At 31.9% G+C, this 14,033-nt stretch overlaps 1 protein-coding gene and 1 long non-coding RNA gene across 2 annotated transcripts in view; one reads left to right on the top strand and one right to left on the bottom strand.

The window, feature by feature from the left end:
* Positions 1–6,834: 6,834 nt before the first annotated feature.
* On the top strand, positions 6,835–8,593 carry LOC124532715. Its single transcript, XR_006966660.1, has 3 exons — positions 6,835–6,927; positions 7,101–7,195; positions 8,508–8,593. It is a non-coding gene; the product is annotated as an uncharacterized LOC124532715 (long non-coding RNA).
* A 2,755-nt stretch (positions 8,594–11,348) lies between these two features.
* Positions 11,349–14,033, bottom strand: part of LOC124532713 (protein I'm not dead yet) — a 39,441-nt gene continuing 36,756 nt past the window's right edge. The window contains exon 15 of the mRNA XM_047107747.1: positions 11,349–13,949. Coding sequence (XP_046963703.1) covers positions 13,653–13,949 — 297 coding nt within the window. The 3' untranslated portion in view covers positions 11,349–13,652. The remainder of the gene's footprint in view (positions 13,950–14,033) is intronic.

Genomic DNA, 14,033 nt, shown 5'->3' with positions numbered 1-14,033 from the left:
ACTTCTATCTCGTATGTCATTGTTTAAAGTCATTGATCGGCGATCGCGTTAAAAAGTGTTGCCAGGAAACAATATATTAACGAGGGTCGCTCTTCTTCTTTTCATACTTATTTATCCGCAAAAATTTTTGGTCTTGACAACTAATGCAAACTATATTTCTATTTAAAACAAAAATGATATCTGATTTAAAGCTAATGAGAAATTGCTTGCTTTTAATTTAGTAAATAATGTCAAAAGTAAATTAGTTTAAATAGTATTGTAACATGCTTTCAATTTAAATTATAGTCATAGCGGACTAGATTATTGCACTTATCCAAATTGATACTTCATTTTATTTAAATTGTAAAATATTTTAAAGTTAAAATAATGGAAATAAATGTTTCGTAAGTTTATTAATATTAAAGTTTTATCAATAAAAATATGTTTATTAAATTTAAAATTGTATATTTTTTCAGACAAGGTAATCTTGTTATAAATACTGATAAAAATTATATTTTAAGATTTTTGAAAATATATTTCAAAACTGTAGTATTTTTAGCAAGTTGTCTTTTGTTGATACCAGTCGCATTAATTGGTAATAATAATGTGAGTATTGAAAAGTAAGTATTATTCCGTCATTAAATATAGCTATATCTTTAGATTAAGCTTTTGTAAATTGATTTTAGGCATACCTGAGTTTTTATATTTTTCTCATCTGTGGAATTTTCTGGATTGGAGATGTATTTCATCCTGGTATTATTTCTATAATTCCCATCGCATTTGTGACGATTGCTGGTGGATTTGACAGAAAAATAATTGACGCTGTATGAATGTGTTTATTCAAATATTTTTTATAAATGTAAAATTCCACAGCCTATGATTTCAATGGTAAAAAAAGAAAGCATGTTGCCTTTGGTGACTCACTAATTAATAGGCCAGTTGGTACCTAACTTCCGTATTGTAAAGCATGGGCAGTGAATGCCATGGTTGCTGGGGAATATTTGTCATTTGACGGTAGGAAAACTTTATACAGTGGAATACGAGCATGATACCTTACCTTAGGAACCCTATGACTTGATTGCCTTACAATGTAAATTATGAATTGATCTGACGAAATTTTTTTTGAGTTACAATTTTTAGAACATATAGATCAAAGGAAAGCATTATTTCTACATCCAGCGACCTTTCCTTCTCTTTATTTTTATCTCTATCTTATTCTATTCTGTGCTGTTTAATGTAATAGAAGAATGGAGACTCTAATATCATATTATGAACGTATTTGAATATTTTCATCGACACGCTATAATTTATTTACTTGTGTCGGTTACATTTAAAATAACAATTAGTAACATTTAAATAAAACTAATTATAACGGATGAATCGCGTATATTAATTATTTTTAAACATCCCGACGTTTCGAGCACTTTGCAGTGTTCGTGGTCACGGGTAGACTAAGATGACATTTGTCTATTTGAAGAACAAAGGAAATATTATTAACAACTACCGCCAACGATTTCTCAATTGATATCTTGAGTAACGTTCCGGTTGCACGCAGAAGGCACTAACTGTATCTTTAGGTCTTGCAGTCTGTTGGATTTGGGATTTTAAATTTTTAATAAGTGGATCCCAGGTGTTAGAAAGTCTCCAACCATCTTTTCTATTGAAGTTCGGATGTTTTTGAATTTCAATAGCCTCGCGTATCATTCTAGGAATGAATCTGTGTTCTCTAGCGAGGATCTGTGGTTTATCAAATCGGATAAAATGGTTAGGTTTATCCAGAGCATGTTCACAGACTGCAGACTTAGAAGAACGCCTATTTTTGACATCTCCTATATGTTCCTTGACCCTGGTACCGATACTTCTCTTTGTTTGGCCTATGTAAGATAAACCACACTCACATTCGAGTTTATATACTCCTGCAGTTTGTAAAGGAATATTACTCTTGATAGGTCTCAAGAACTGGCTCACTTTCTTATGAGGCTTGTAAACGGTTTTAATTGAAGCTCGCTTCAAGATGTTGCCAATCCTGTCTGTAAATCCCTTCACATTTGTTAAAAAATAATTAATATACGCGATTCATCCGTTATAATTAGTTTTATTTAAATGTGTAATAATCGCGAAAATTTAAGACGACATTAATTAGTAACATTATTATAATTTGACTATATATAGATATTTGTTAACTCCTCAGAATCTCTGTTGTAGGGCTCCTCGTGTGGAGGCTCCGGTTATCCTCTCCTTAAATCGCACTGATATTTCCAATATCGAGTTACATCTCATTTTTCTTAAATTAAATTATATGCATCCCTCTCTCGTGCCTATAAATTATATGTAGGCGGTTGTTCGATAAGCATTACAGTGTTTTCTTCTTTCGATGTCACATCAATTACGACACGAGAGAGAATTCAGTGTTACACGTGATAAAAGACGTTTATAAGTAAGGTCGTCTATTTTTAAATCGAATACCTTTAACTTGTGCACACAATGCCGTAATCGATTATAAGTAATGCGTGCGTTTATTAATAACTAGCGGTCTACCGCGGCTTCGCCCGCGTAGATAACGGTTCATAATCAGTCTTCTAATATCCCTACTGCTGAGGCACGGTCACATTTGAAGAATTACTGCAACCGGCGCTTGGATCTATTGTGATAAACCTCAAATTCGTGATCACAACACCTCAGCCAGACCAACATCAGCCACGAATCTGATGAGGTTCTTAGGGTCGGAGGCCATTATGCCCTCTAATGACCGGAATTAGAACATTTTATAGTTCTATCTTTTATAGTTTAGGCATCATACGCAAAAAATCAACTTTTTTGGTAGATTTTTTCCTTTTTTGTCCGAAAATCCCAAAATATCTTACGGAACCCTATTTTTATTTAGCTTTCGAATGGTGAAAGATTTTTTAAAATCGGTCCAGTAGTTTTTGAGCCTATTCATTACAACCAAACAAACAAAGTTTTCCTCTTTATAATATTAGTGTAGACTAGCGACCCGCCCCGGCTTTGCACTGATACTTGACATGTATCGTTATATTATGACCAAATTACATAAAATCATTTTAAATTGTAGCCTATGTGTTATTCTGATGTATTACCTATATTACTGTTTAATTTCATCCAAATCTCTTCAGTAGCTTTACGGTGTAAGAGCAACAAACAACAAAGAGTACATACGAGTACATATATCCTCACAAACTTTTGCATTTATAATTTAGTAGGATTATCTACAGATAGTTGTACGGAATTCGGTGCTGGACTGCTTTGGTGTCATGATGATCATAATCGCTATTGAACACAGTATTTTACATAGAAGAATCGCCATAAAAATACTTCTACTTTTTGGCTGTTCCCATTATAGGTAATCACTTTTCTATGTCAATATCCCAACATCTACAAAATCGCATTTTTGTATTATCATTGGTACCACTTGTTGGTAGGGCTTTGTGCAAGCCGCATCAGACATTCTACCGCCAATCTCGTACTCCGACACTCAGTACTCAGCATTGTTGTATTCCTGTGTGAAGGCTTAGTGAGCCAGTATAAATAGAGGCACAGTAAAAATAACAACTTAGTTAAGGTAACAAGGTAGTAAGAAATGGTTAATTAATTAATTTCTTACAGCAGCATTGCTTATGGGCAGTTGTGACCGGATATAAGGTGGTCCAATCCCCCCTCCGACCTATGCCATAAAAATATAAATTACTTATACTTGTACTACATAATTAAATGGGTTATTGGTGTTTGTTCATTTTGTAATAAGTATGCAAATAAAAGCAGTGTGATTGTTTAATTAAATTGAGCAAGCAGCTCAATTTAATTAAATAATTAATTACGAAACAAGAATCATTGTTCCGATAGTGGGTCGTTTACAGAATCCTGGTATACTTTTTAACGATGATACCAATTTATACTAATAATATAAATTCGAAATAAACTCCTCTGTGACACACACTTAAACTAAACTTGCTAAACCAATTTAGATTCAATTTGATATAAATATAGTTTGCGTCCCAGAGATGGACAATTTATTACTTGTTATAGGTGAAGTTATATAAATTTTGCTCCCAATTAACTTTTGAGGAAATAAAGTATAATAAATATTCCGGTATATGTTAATTCAGAGACGAAGTATGATTTCAGATTAAGTTTCCTTCTGTTCTTCAGCACAATGATGCTGTCAATGTGGTTTACGAATTCGATAGCCTGTGGCCTCATGATGCCTTTGGTAAAAGCTATTCTAAAGGAGCTGGAACAAGTTCGTAAGCAATTATGTACCTACCTAATAATAGTTTATTCAATCAAAACTTGATCCATTTTCCTTTATAAGTAAATCTTATTTGTATCAAATATCGAATTAATCGTTATTAACGCCCAAAACACTGTTATAACTGAAAGTATTTTTACTATGTGTGCTTAGAAGAAATCTAATTATTTTTTAGTTAAGACGCAATTAATTTTCTATTAATTTTAGTAAAGTATTTTTCGAGGATATTTGACCTTTTTTATCTTTTTATCTTGCCCCAGTATGGGCGCCAATTCTGTTTATAAGGTTTATCTTGTAATCATTATAAGATTAGACGGATAGGTGTGTTGGAACTCAATTATTTTTTAGTAAATATCCATTTCAAACAGCTAGGAAAATATTTTATTTTATTTAAGTTGAAATTTTTTTGCAGATGGGTATATTGGATGTATTTGAAACAGCTGGAGATACGCAAAACTATAAATACAAAGATAAAACGTGAGTTATGACTAAGCATACATAAATATATAAAACAAATAAATTGAAATTTTAAATGAGTGTTGATATTTTCAGCCCACCGATACCAACTGATTTTACGATTTTTTATTTCCTTGGAATTGCATACTCATCTTCGATTGGTAAATATAATCATTTGACCAATACTAGGTTCTTTATTAAACGAGTAGTAATCAATAAAAAATACCAGCCAGTATATATCAACATTTTGGTATACACTTGCAGAGAGAGTAGCAGAGAACGTATCCTATGTTATAAATTAAATTCATAATTTTTTTTTTTATTAAAAATTGTACCTGCGTCTAAGTTTATAGGATTATCTAAATATCTTTGTTAAGACAAATAATACTTAAAATTAACAGTTTGGAAATCCCACTACTCGGTTAAGACCTCTTCGAGGAAAAGCTTTGGAGCATATTCCTCCACGATGCTCCAATGCGGGTTGGATTAACATGTGGAACAGACAACAGAATTTCGTATAAATTAGTGACATGCAGGTTTCCTCACGATGTTTTCCTTCACCGTCGAGCACGAGATGAATTATAAACACAAATTAAGGTTTGAACCCGAAATCATTGGTGAAGACGCACGCCTTATAACAACTAGACCATATTAGCTCGTTATGAAATAAAATAACTTTCAGGTGGAATGTCTACTATCATTGGAAGTGAAACGAATAAAATTTTCAAGAATTATTGTGAGGTGTAAGTATCAATTAATATAACATATACATACGTCACAAAACCAGAAGCTGCTGTATAAACAAATGCAAAAAAAAGCCAACTAAATAAATTTGGTGTTCAATTAAAGGGAATATTTCCGAAAATATTTTATTATTTGTGCATAATAGAAATACTTTGACTAAGTATATTCTTTATCAGGATCTTCCCTCAGAGTCCAACAATAGAAGTACCGCAACTAATGCTGCTTTCTCTGCCTGGTGTTCTAATCATGGAGATGTTCTTGTATATGTGGTTGAATTTCTATTTTTTGGGAATGCTAAGGTAGCTTAAACCTTTTACAATTTTAATTAGAAACTCTAAGAGAGTTTCTAATTAAAAATAAGGTATATATAATATAATACAAAATGAAGGAAGATTTCACTATATTTAACTCATTGTCAGCTCAGCTTCCCATCTATTATAAGTTTTTATCATTTAATAAACATATACTAATTATAACGTGTTAGTAAATAGTAATCGAACTTGAATACATTTAACATACGCCAAAAATTAATAAATCAATTGATAGATTTTCCGATTTGAACTCAATATTGTTGGTTAAAAAATAAGTAGACATTGGACATGTATTCACTCTAATTCCTAATCAGAAACAATGATATTTAGACATAGACAAGTTGACAATATAAATAAATAAATATCGAACAACATCACATACATTACTCTGACCTCAATCAAAGTAGCTAAAGCACTTGTGTTAAGGACATTATAATTCATAATAGAAAGTTATTATATTCCTACGTATTTTATAAATAATTATTACAAAAACACTATCATAAAGTTTTGTAGATTTTTCAGGGTGCAGAACTATACAGCTTTGCAAGCAACTCTGACAGGTGATGAAGAACAATATATCAAGATATTATTGAAAACAAAATATCAACAATTGGGCAAAATAAAGTTTCACGAAGGGGTAATTATATAATTATGATAAAATAATACTTTAACTTTTTCCTTTTTCCGTGCATAGTTGGTGTGTGTCATTTCTGAAATTTAATAGCCTACTAGCGGCCAATTTGTAAATCCGCCACTGCAGATGTGTATGCACAAAACTCTACCATCAAAGTAGTAGTAGTAAGTATGTATAGTATTTTATAGAGGGTTTCCTGAAAATATTTCCGGGAGTTCTGAAATAACTACAAAGGGACTAAGTACAGTTTTTTGGAATGATATTCTATCCGATTCGTTTTACAAATATGAAAGGGAGAAAAACTCTATCCAATACTTAATGTACATAATCATTTGAGTAAGGATTTCTTATTCGATATATCGATAATATTCTTGGAAGTCTAATCATATATTAAAAAAAAATATTAACAAAAGGACCATTTTTCATTTTCATTTATATTTTCAGGTCGTTGGCACAATAGTTATCTTAACTGCATTATTTCAAGCGATTATAAGTTCAACGTACACAAAGGACCGCAAACGTTTTAGTACATTAAGGTAAGTAAATTTTAAACACTGTTAGACGAATAAAGAAATGAACTACTGTTCAAGTAGACATAAGTTGCTATGCTTGCTTAATTTATTAGAGGAGGATAGAGAAATCCACTTAAAGCAATATTGAGATTATGAATATTTAGAAAGAAAATATTCTATACAATATTTTGTTTCAGTGTCCTAAATTGTTCGACGCCATCTTTAATAAGTGCATTGCTATTATTTATCATGCCAGTTAACTTAAACTGTCTTAAATTCTTTAAAAGTAAAGGTAAATATAAACATCTTTTAAAATAATCTGCTACCTACCCGCCATGGCTTCATATGACACACAAGTTTTAGATTGACGAACAAACAAAATATGTCTTTCTTTGTTATTTTCCGTCTAGGAAAAGCGGTATTCTAGGCTTTTCCTAATAATATGATTTGCATCTAATGTACCTAACTACTATATACAATGAACCTTATTTTTGAATCAATATTGGTGTTTCTGAACACCGCATAGTTTAAATATCTAGCCTTAGAAACGGCGAGAAACGACTATGTTTTATATTATATAACCTATTCCAATCCAAGCAGGAATAAAGATAAACAAATCATAGAGATTTACGTATTTCAAGCATTTTGCTAAAACTTCAGCTACATATATTGTGTACCTCTGAGAGTTTATGATTAATATATGTTACTACAAAATAATAATCAAAATCAAAATAAACTTTATTCAAGTAGGCTTTTACAAGCACTTTTGAATCGTCATTTTACAATTAAGTGAAGCTACCAATACAATACTATTATACTTAGCTACTTATTTTAAATTCCGAAATTCCGATAAGTTTCGTTACATTCAAAACGGCATATTTCCACAAATCCATAGTTAATATCAAAGATTAATCAAGCTCTCGACCAATGATATCGCGTCAATTTATTGTCAAATGTCAAATGTTTATTGCCGTTAATACGCAGTATTATTATTTTTCATTAGCCCGTAAGTTAATTAACGACGAAAAGCTCTCAAATAGCAGACTGCACACCCTTGAGCATCGTCGCCGAGTGGCCAGCTTATTGGTTTTTTATAGGATGCACTTTGGAGAGTGCTCTTTTCGAACTGATAGAACCATCTCCATTCCTTTATCGGACTACTAGGCGCAGACAAAAGTTTCATCCATTCATTGTTGACATACCCAAAAGTCGAACTAACCGATTTGTCAGCTCCTTTTTTTGGTAAGATTCGCTAAGATATGGAACGACCTGCCTGTGTCTATTTTTCCTAATAAGTTGAACTCTTTAAGAGTAGATGAACTGGTTTCTTTTGGATGGGCGTGTACCACCTTCGTCTTCATCTACGCTTTAAATCAGGTGAGATGGAAGACAAACGCCTATTCCATATAAATATGTAAAAAAAAATATATATAAGAACATAAATTGATATTTATCTTCTAACAACAATTTCAGATGTATGGCGAATTTTTATATCTCAACTTTGAGACTTACAAATTACATGACCATTTAGATCCGTTTATACAGAAAGTAATAAAAGAGATAGGTAAATCGATGAAGTTGTTTCATTAATTTATTTGTTTAAGAAACGGAGCCATCTCCCACGTCGCCTAGCAACGGCTGTCTCACTTGGTCCTTGGTCAAAGATAATATGGAATGGAGCGTACTGTTTGTTATTGGTATCTTTTTGTAATTAACTTCGATCTTCGACTGATTAGTTGTTTTAGTGTCTAGACTAGGTTTATAACGTCGCAGATCCCGATGAACAAAAATCAAATCTGGATCCGGTAATTAAAAAGTAAATCTGTTAAGATATTCTCAATATAAACTCAGAGGTGTTTACCTAATATTAATACACAGTCATCCAGCATAGACCTTACTTTGACATAACTTTCTAGCGTACTGTTAGATATTTTAAATTAATCAAAGACAATGATTACAACAACGACAACAGCTTGTAAATTTCCCACTGCTGGGCTAAGGCCTCCTCTCCCTTTGAAGAGAAGATTTGGAACAGATTTCACACGCTATTCCAATGCGGGTTAATGGAATGCACATTTGCCTGAATTTCTATGAAATTAGACACTCACGACGTTTCCCTTCACCGCCGAGCATGAGATGAATTATAAGCACAAATTAAGCTAATGAATTTTCAGTGGTGCTTGCCTGGATTTGAAACCGCAATCATCGGTTATGATGCATGCGTCTACCAGTGGGCTATCTCGGCTCTAGACAATAATTATTACTTTTCACTAAGTGTTATATTTCCTATAGGTATATTTTTTCCATGTATTTTAAAGGAAGCAGCAATATTATATTCGAAGCAATGAGAGAATCGAAAATGACAGATGAATTCGAGAAGTTTCTTTCGTTATTCACAAACCTCCCGGCCCCGGTCCTGGCACTTACAGTCATCGTGTTCTGCAATGTCATGACTGAGTTTGGGAGTAACGCATCAGTAATCTACTGCTTGATGATTCATATTGTAAAAGTGGTAAGGAGTGGTTTTACTTCGTGGTAGGGCTTTGTGCAAGCCCGTCTGGGTAGGTACCACCCACTTATCAGACATTCTACCTCTAAACAACAGTACGCAGTACTGTTGTGTTCCGATTTGAAGGGTGAGTGAACCAGTGAAACAAAGGCACAAGTGACATAGCATCTTAGTTCCCAAGGTTGGTGGCGCGTTGACGTTGTAAGTAATAGTTAATATTTCTTACAGCGTCATTTTCTATGGGTGATGGTGACTACTTACCATCAGGTGGACCATATGCTCGTTCGCCAACCTATTACATAAAAAAGAGTATTGAAAAAGACCGAAAACAGTTTAGTAATTACATTAATTTTCGTAAAGAACGCGAGACGAATCTTATTTTAGAAAATAACATATACTGACAATGGTTTTCTTAAAGCTAGAAGTATACTCTTATGTGAATCTGACGCTTGCTTTTATTATAAGCTAAATATTATATTCTCTTAAGAAATACGTATTTAAATGATTACTTTACATTTATCTTATACAATTTGAAGTAAATTCAATCATTCGATTTGGTACAAACAGACGGGCAAATAGGCTACCTGATCGCAAGCGCCCACCAGTGCCTGAAGATATGGACATTGTAAGAGGCTTCTCTTACCTTGGAAGCTTAGATTTAATTATTTACTTAAATACTTTATTGCTCAATGTATGTATAAAAGAGAAACCAACATATAATAATTTTAACAAACTTTTGCACAAAGGCGGTCTTATCGCTTGTAGCGATCTCTCACAGATATGCCGTTTGGTGATAGAAGCTAAGAAAGAACACAAGTGGGAATGAGAGAGGAGATTCCAATATTCCGAGGAGTTTCTTAAACGTTTAAAACGCCATGATTTGCAAATCCATAATCATGTCAGTGAAAATCATAGACCGTCAAATAATGTTCATTCGGATTTTCTCCTCTTATGTTTGGAATAGAGTAGAGTTGGTACCGATTGTTGTTTAGTGGTGAAAATATGATGTATGTATTGTTACAGAGTCTTAAGGCGAAAGTGAACCCCCTCTATCTAATGATATGCGCTTCACTATCTACGTCGTTACCATTCCACCTCATAACCGGCACTCCCTCAAATGCCATGGTGTCAGCTTACGTTAATATACCACCGCGAAAAATGGTACCTATCTGTATACTTCTAACCTTCCATTATTAACAAGGAGATATATCAGGATGAGTTCATAGATTTAAAAAATGTCGCGAATTAAGGCAAACATTATTAATTTTACTAATAGCTGCCAGTGAGCCAGTGCAATTATATTACACAAGGGCAATAATATATTAATAATAGTTGGTATTAAAATCTTAACAGCAAGAAAGCAGCAGCGTTATCCTTTTTTCGTGCCTACTGTGCAGATATTACCAGCTTACTCATCTTCCAAATGAAAACATACTAAGTCATACCTCTTGGTGGTAGAATGTGGGTTGAACATACCAGTCGGAAGTAATGTAGTTGAGCTGACTGACTATCCTTCAAACTTTGTGCATAGCAGGATTATAGTAGCTAGGGGATGAAAAGTTAAAAAGTTGTTAAAATTTTAAAATTTATTTACCTAAAAATAAACGTATATGGTAACGTTCTTATATATCAATATAAAATGTTAACTACCATTTTCTTTTTCGAGGAATTTTCAGTTACAACCATGATGCTCATTCCATACTTCCTACAAATGTCCAATTGCTGATCCATCAGAAAATAAATATTACAATTATATGTTTCAGATAATCGCTGGGATTGGACCATCGCTAGTAGCTATATTAACAAATCTATTCACCGTCTGTATTTGGTCCAAAGCTATTTGGCCAGACATCGGTACATTTCCGGATTGGGCACATACAAATGACATTAAAGAATTTTAGTAAATGTCTAAATAACTATAAAAAATAAAATACAATTCTCCTTTTTCATACTTTTATTTCGTGTAACGACTAACAATACAAGAATCCGCACCGCTATTTACAAATTAGCATATTTACACTTGGCAAAATTTAACTAGTTTCTATATAAAGTTTATAATATAAATATATGCTTCATTTACGGTCAATTTCAATAGAATACTTACAAAATGACAACATTGGACGTTAATAAATGTTTTTATTTTTTAATTTAAAATATAGAAATTTTAAGCATTCTATGAAAATGAATTATAATTGGAAGACATATTTGGTACTGGCAATACAGGAATAAACTACCTAATATTATTTGGCATTATTTTGACACATTATAATCGATTTAAAAAATTAAAAGCAGTTTAAAATTTATTTTTTAAAATAAATGCAAATTAAGAAATGAATATTAATGTGAAATATTTTATTCTTTTTTATTATTGAAAGGACAGTCGATGTTGCCCATTTTTAAAACATAGTGTATATTCAATTATTTACTTGTGCACATTTACAATTTTAAAATGTTAGTACTTATAAAATTAGCGTAGAATATATAATATGGGTTATAAATTCACTGACAATTGTACTCTAAAATTAAAAATAAATACAAGCTAAGTACAGTCATTCTCAAAATTAAGTATACCTTACATAATTACGATATTTTTTTTAAATAGAACAATTCAATTACAATTGGTATTTCGAATGTAATTATTTAAACATTTTATTATCATACATTTTGTATACATATAATTGAGGATGACCGTGCGACATTTTTATGGTACAATAAGTATGCATTTTAATATAATTTAATATCAAAACGAAAACACATAGAGTCTTCTCGTTTTTATATAATAAATCAAATCTATATTATTATATATAATTTTATATAAAGTAGTTTATTCGCAAATTGAAATGTAAGACATGTGTACAAAAGTGGTCGTTACACGCACATATAAATTGCCAACATCAATTTCACTGGCATGCCAGAATTTATTTGGTAAAATATTACATACACACGTAATTTACAGGTTTCTATCAGTCTCGATAACTTAATATTACATATTTAACTTTGTAAAATTTACAATGAATAAAATTGCAATTTGATAAAATTTAATCCAGGTCATACGAAATGGCTCGGAATATCGCATATATTAGCAATAACGCTACTGGCATGCCAATGACTGGCAGTTAACGTGTAAATATCATCACACACCCTGGTATATTTATCTATAAATATAAATATACCAAACATATTTATCATAACTATCCCATGAAAAAATATATCAGATCTTTTCAAAAATATCATTAATCTAAATACAACTAGGAACATCCGTTTGGATATGAAATATTTAATTACATATAATATTGAACAACGACATATATTTTATTGCGCTTTCTAAGTAAGGAGAAGGGAGGTGTTGCCACTCTAAAAACTCCAGGTTGAGCTGTTACAAGGTTATGCTACTAAAGGATTTTATTTGTGCTAACGGAGCACAGATTATATCACCAATGTCACTTGGGTGTGACACATGAAGGATATTTATTTTTAAGGCATAATCGTAGTTTGTAAACCATCAAATAATTATATAGGTATACCAAATATTTATTATTCGGTTTATCACTTCCCAACTGACAGACGTCAGGTATTACGTCAGCGGTCATTGCTGATAAAATTCCTTTTTACTCTAACAAAGATATGCAAATATATACAACAATGCTAGCTCGATATATTATGCAAACGTTTATTGAACAATTTAATATTTGACGCAAATAAATAAATGTCGCTGATTTGTTTCTAATATATAATAACTATAAATCCACACCCGCTACACCGTTCAAAATATTTCTCACTCAATATTATATACGAACAATATTTAGACCCCATTTCATTTCAAAAACATTGTATTGTAAACAATCTTTACTTTTCGTTAATCTAAATAGATTTAATAAGTTAAGTTACGTTCCAAATATTTTTAAAGTGATCAGTTATAAAGTAGATTGTTTACAAAATAACTTTATTGGAATGAAGTATATATTTATATATAAATATACATTTTGGTAATGTAATTCTACCCATAATATGAAAATATATAAATGCTTTGTTTTGTATTGAACACAACAAATGCTAAGACAGCGCTTACGTATTTTGATGTATACAAATAAATGTTCTTATAAAAATTCTACAAAACTACCATAAACATGGCAATAAAAATACTTTCAGGTTGACAACACTCCTATCGACATAAGCACCAAAATTGCTTGCAACCGTTGTTCCAAAACACCATAATATCATACACAAATTTAATACAAATTTAGCTCTTACTGAATGGGAAATAGTTACACGTGAACGTACTCTTACTCACCTGCAATGCTAGAGATTTATTAGCAATATTTGAAGCAGGTAGCGTACAATTGAAAGCATTGTCTGGGTCCAGAGTAGTCGCCATGACATTACAATTCAACGTGAGGTTTTGCGCGGTCTTCTGTGGTGTAGCAGGGTTATCCAGGGCCATAATGTCTTCTGGTTTGAAGATAAGAGAACCCCAGGTGGGATAAGCGCCCCATACGATCAGTGTTGAAATTATCTTGGGGCCAATACCGCCAATCGCCTGAAAATGACATTTAATAGCTATTACGACTGTCGTTTAAGAGAACACTTCGTCGATAAAAAAAGAACGGTAGTCAATATTGAG

The sequence above is a fragment of the Vanessa cardui genome, chromosome 10 (genome assembly GCF_905220365.1).
Source record: "Vanessa cardui chromosome 10, ilVanCard2.1, whole genome shotgun sequence".
Classification (NCBI taxonomy): Eukaryota; Metazoa; Arthropoda; class Insecta; order Lepidoptera; family Nymphalidae; genus Vanessa; species Vanessa cardui.
The sequence above is the reverse complement of the archived record's forward strand: the minus strand, read 5'-3'. Positions and strand labels throughout refer to the sequence as shown.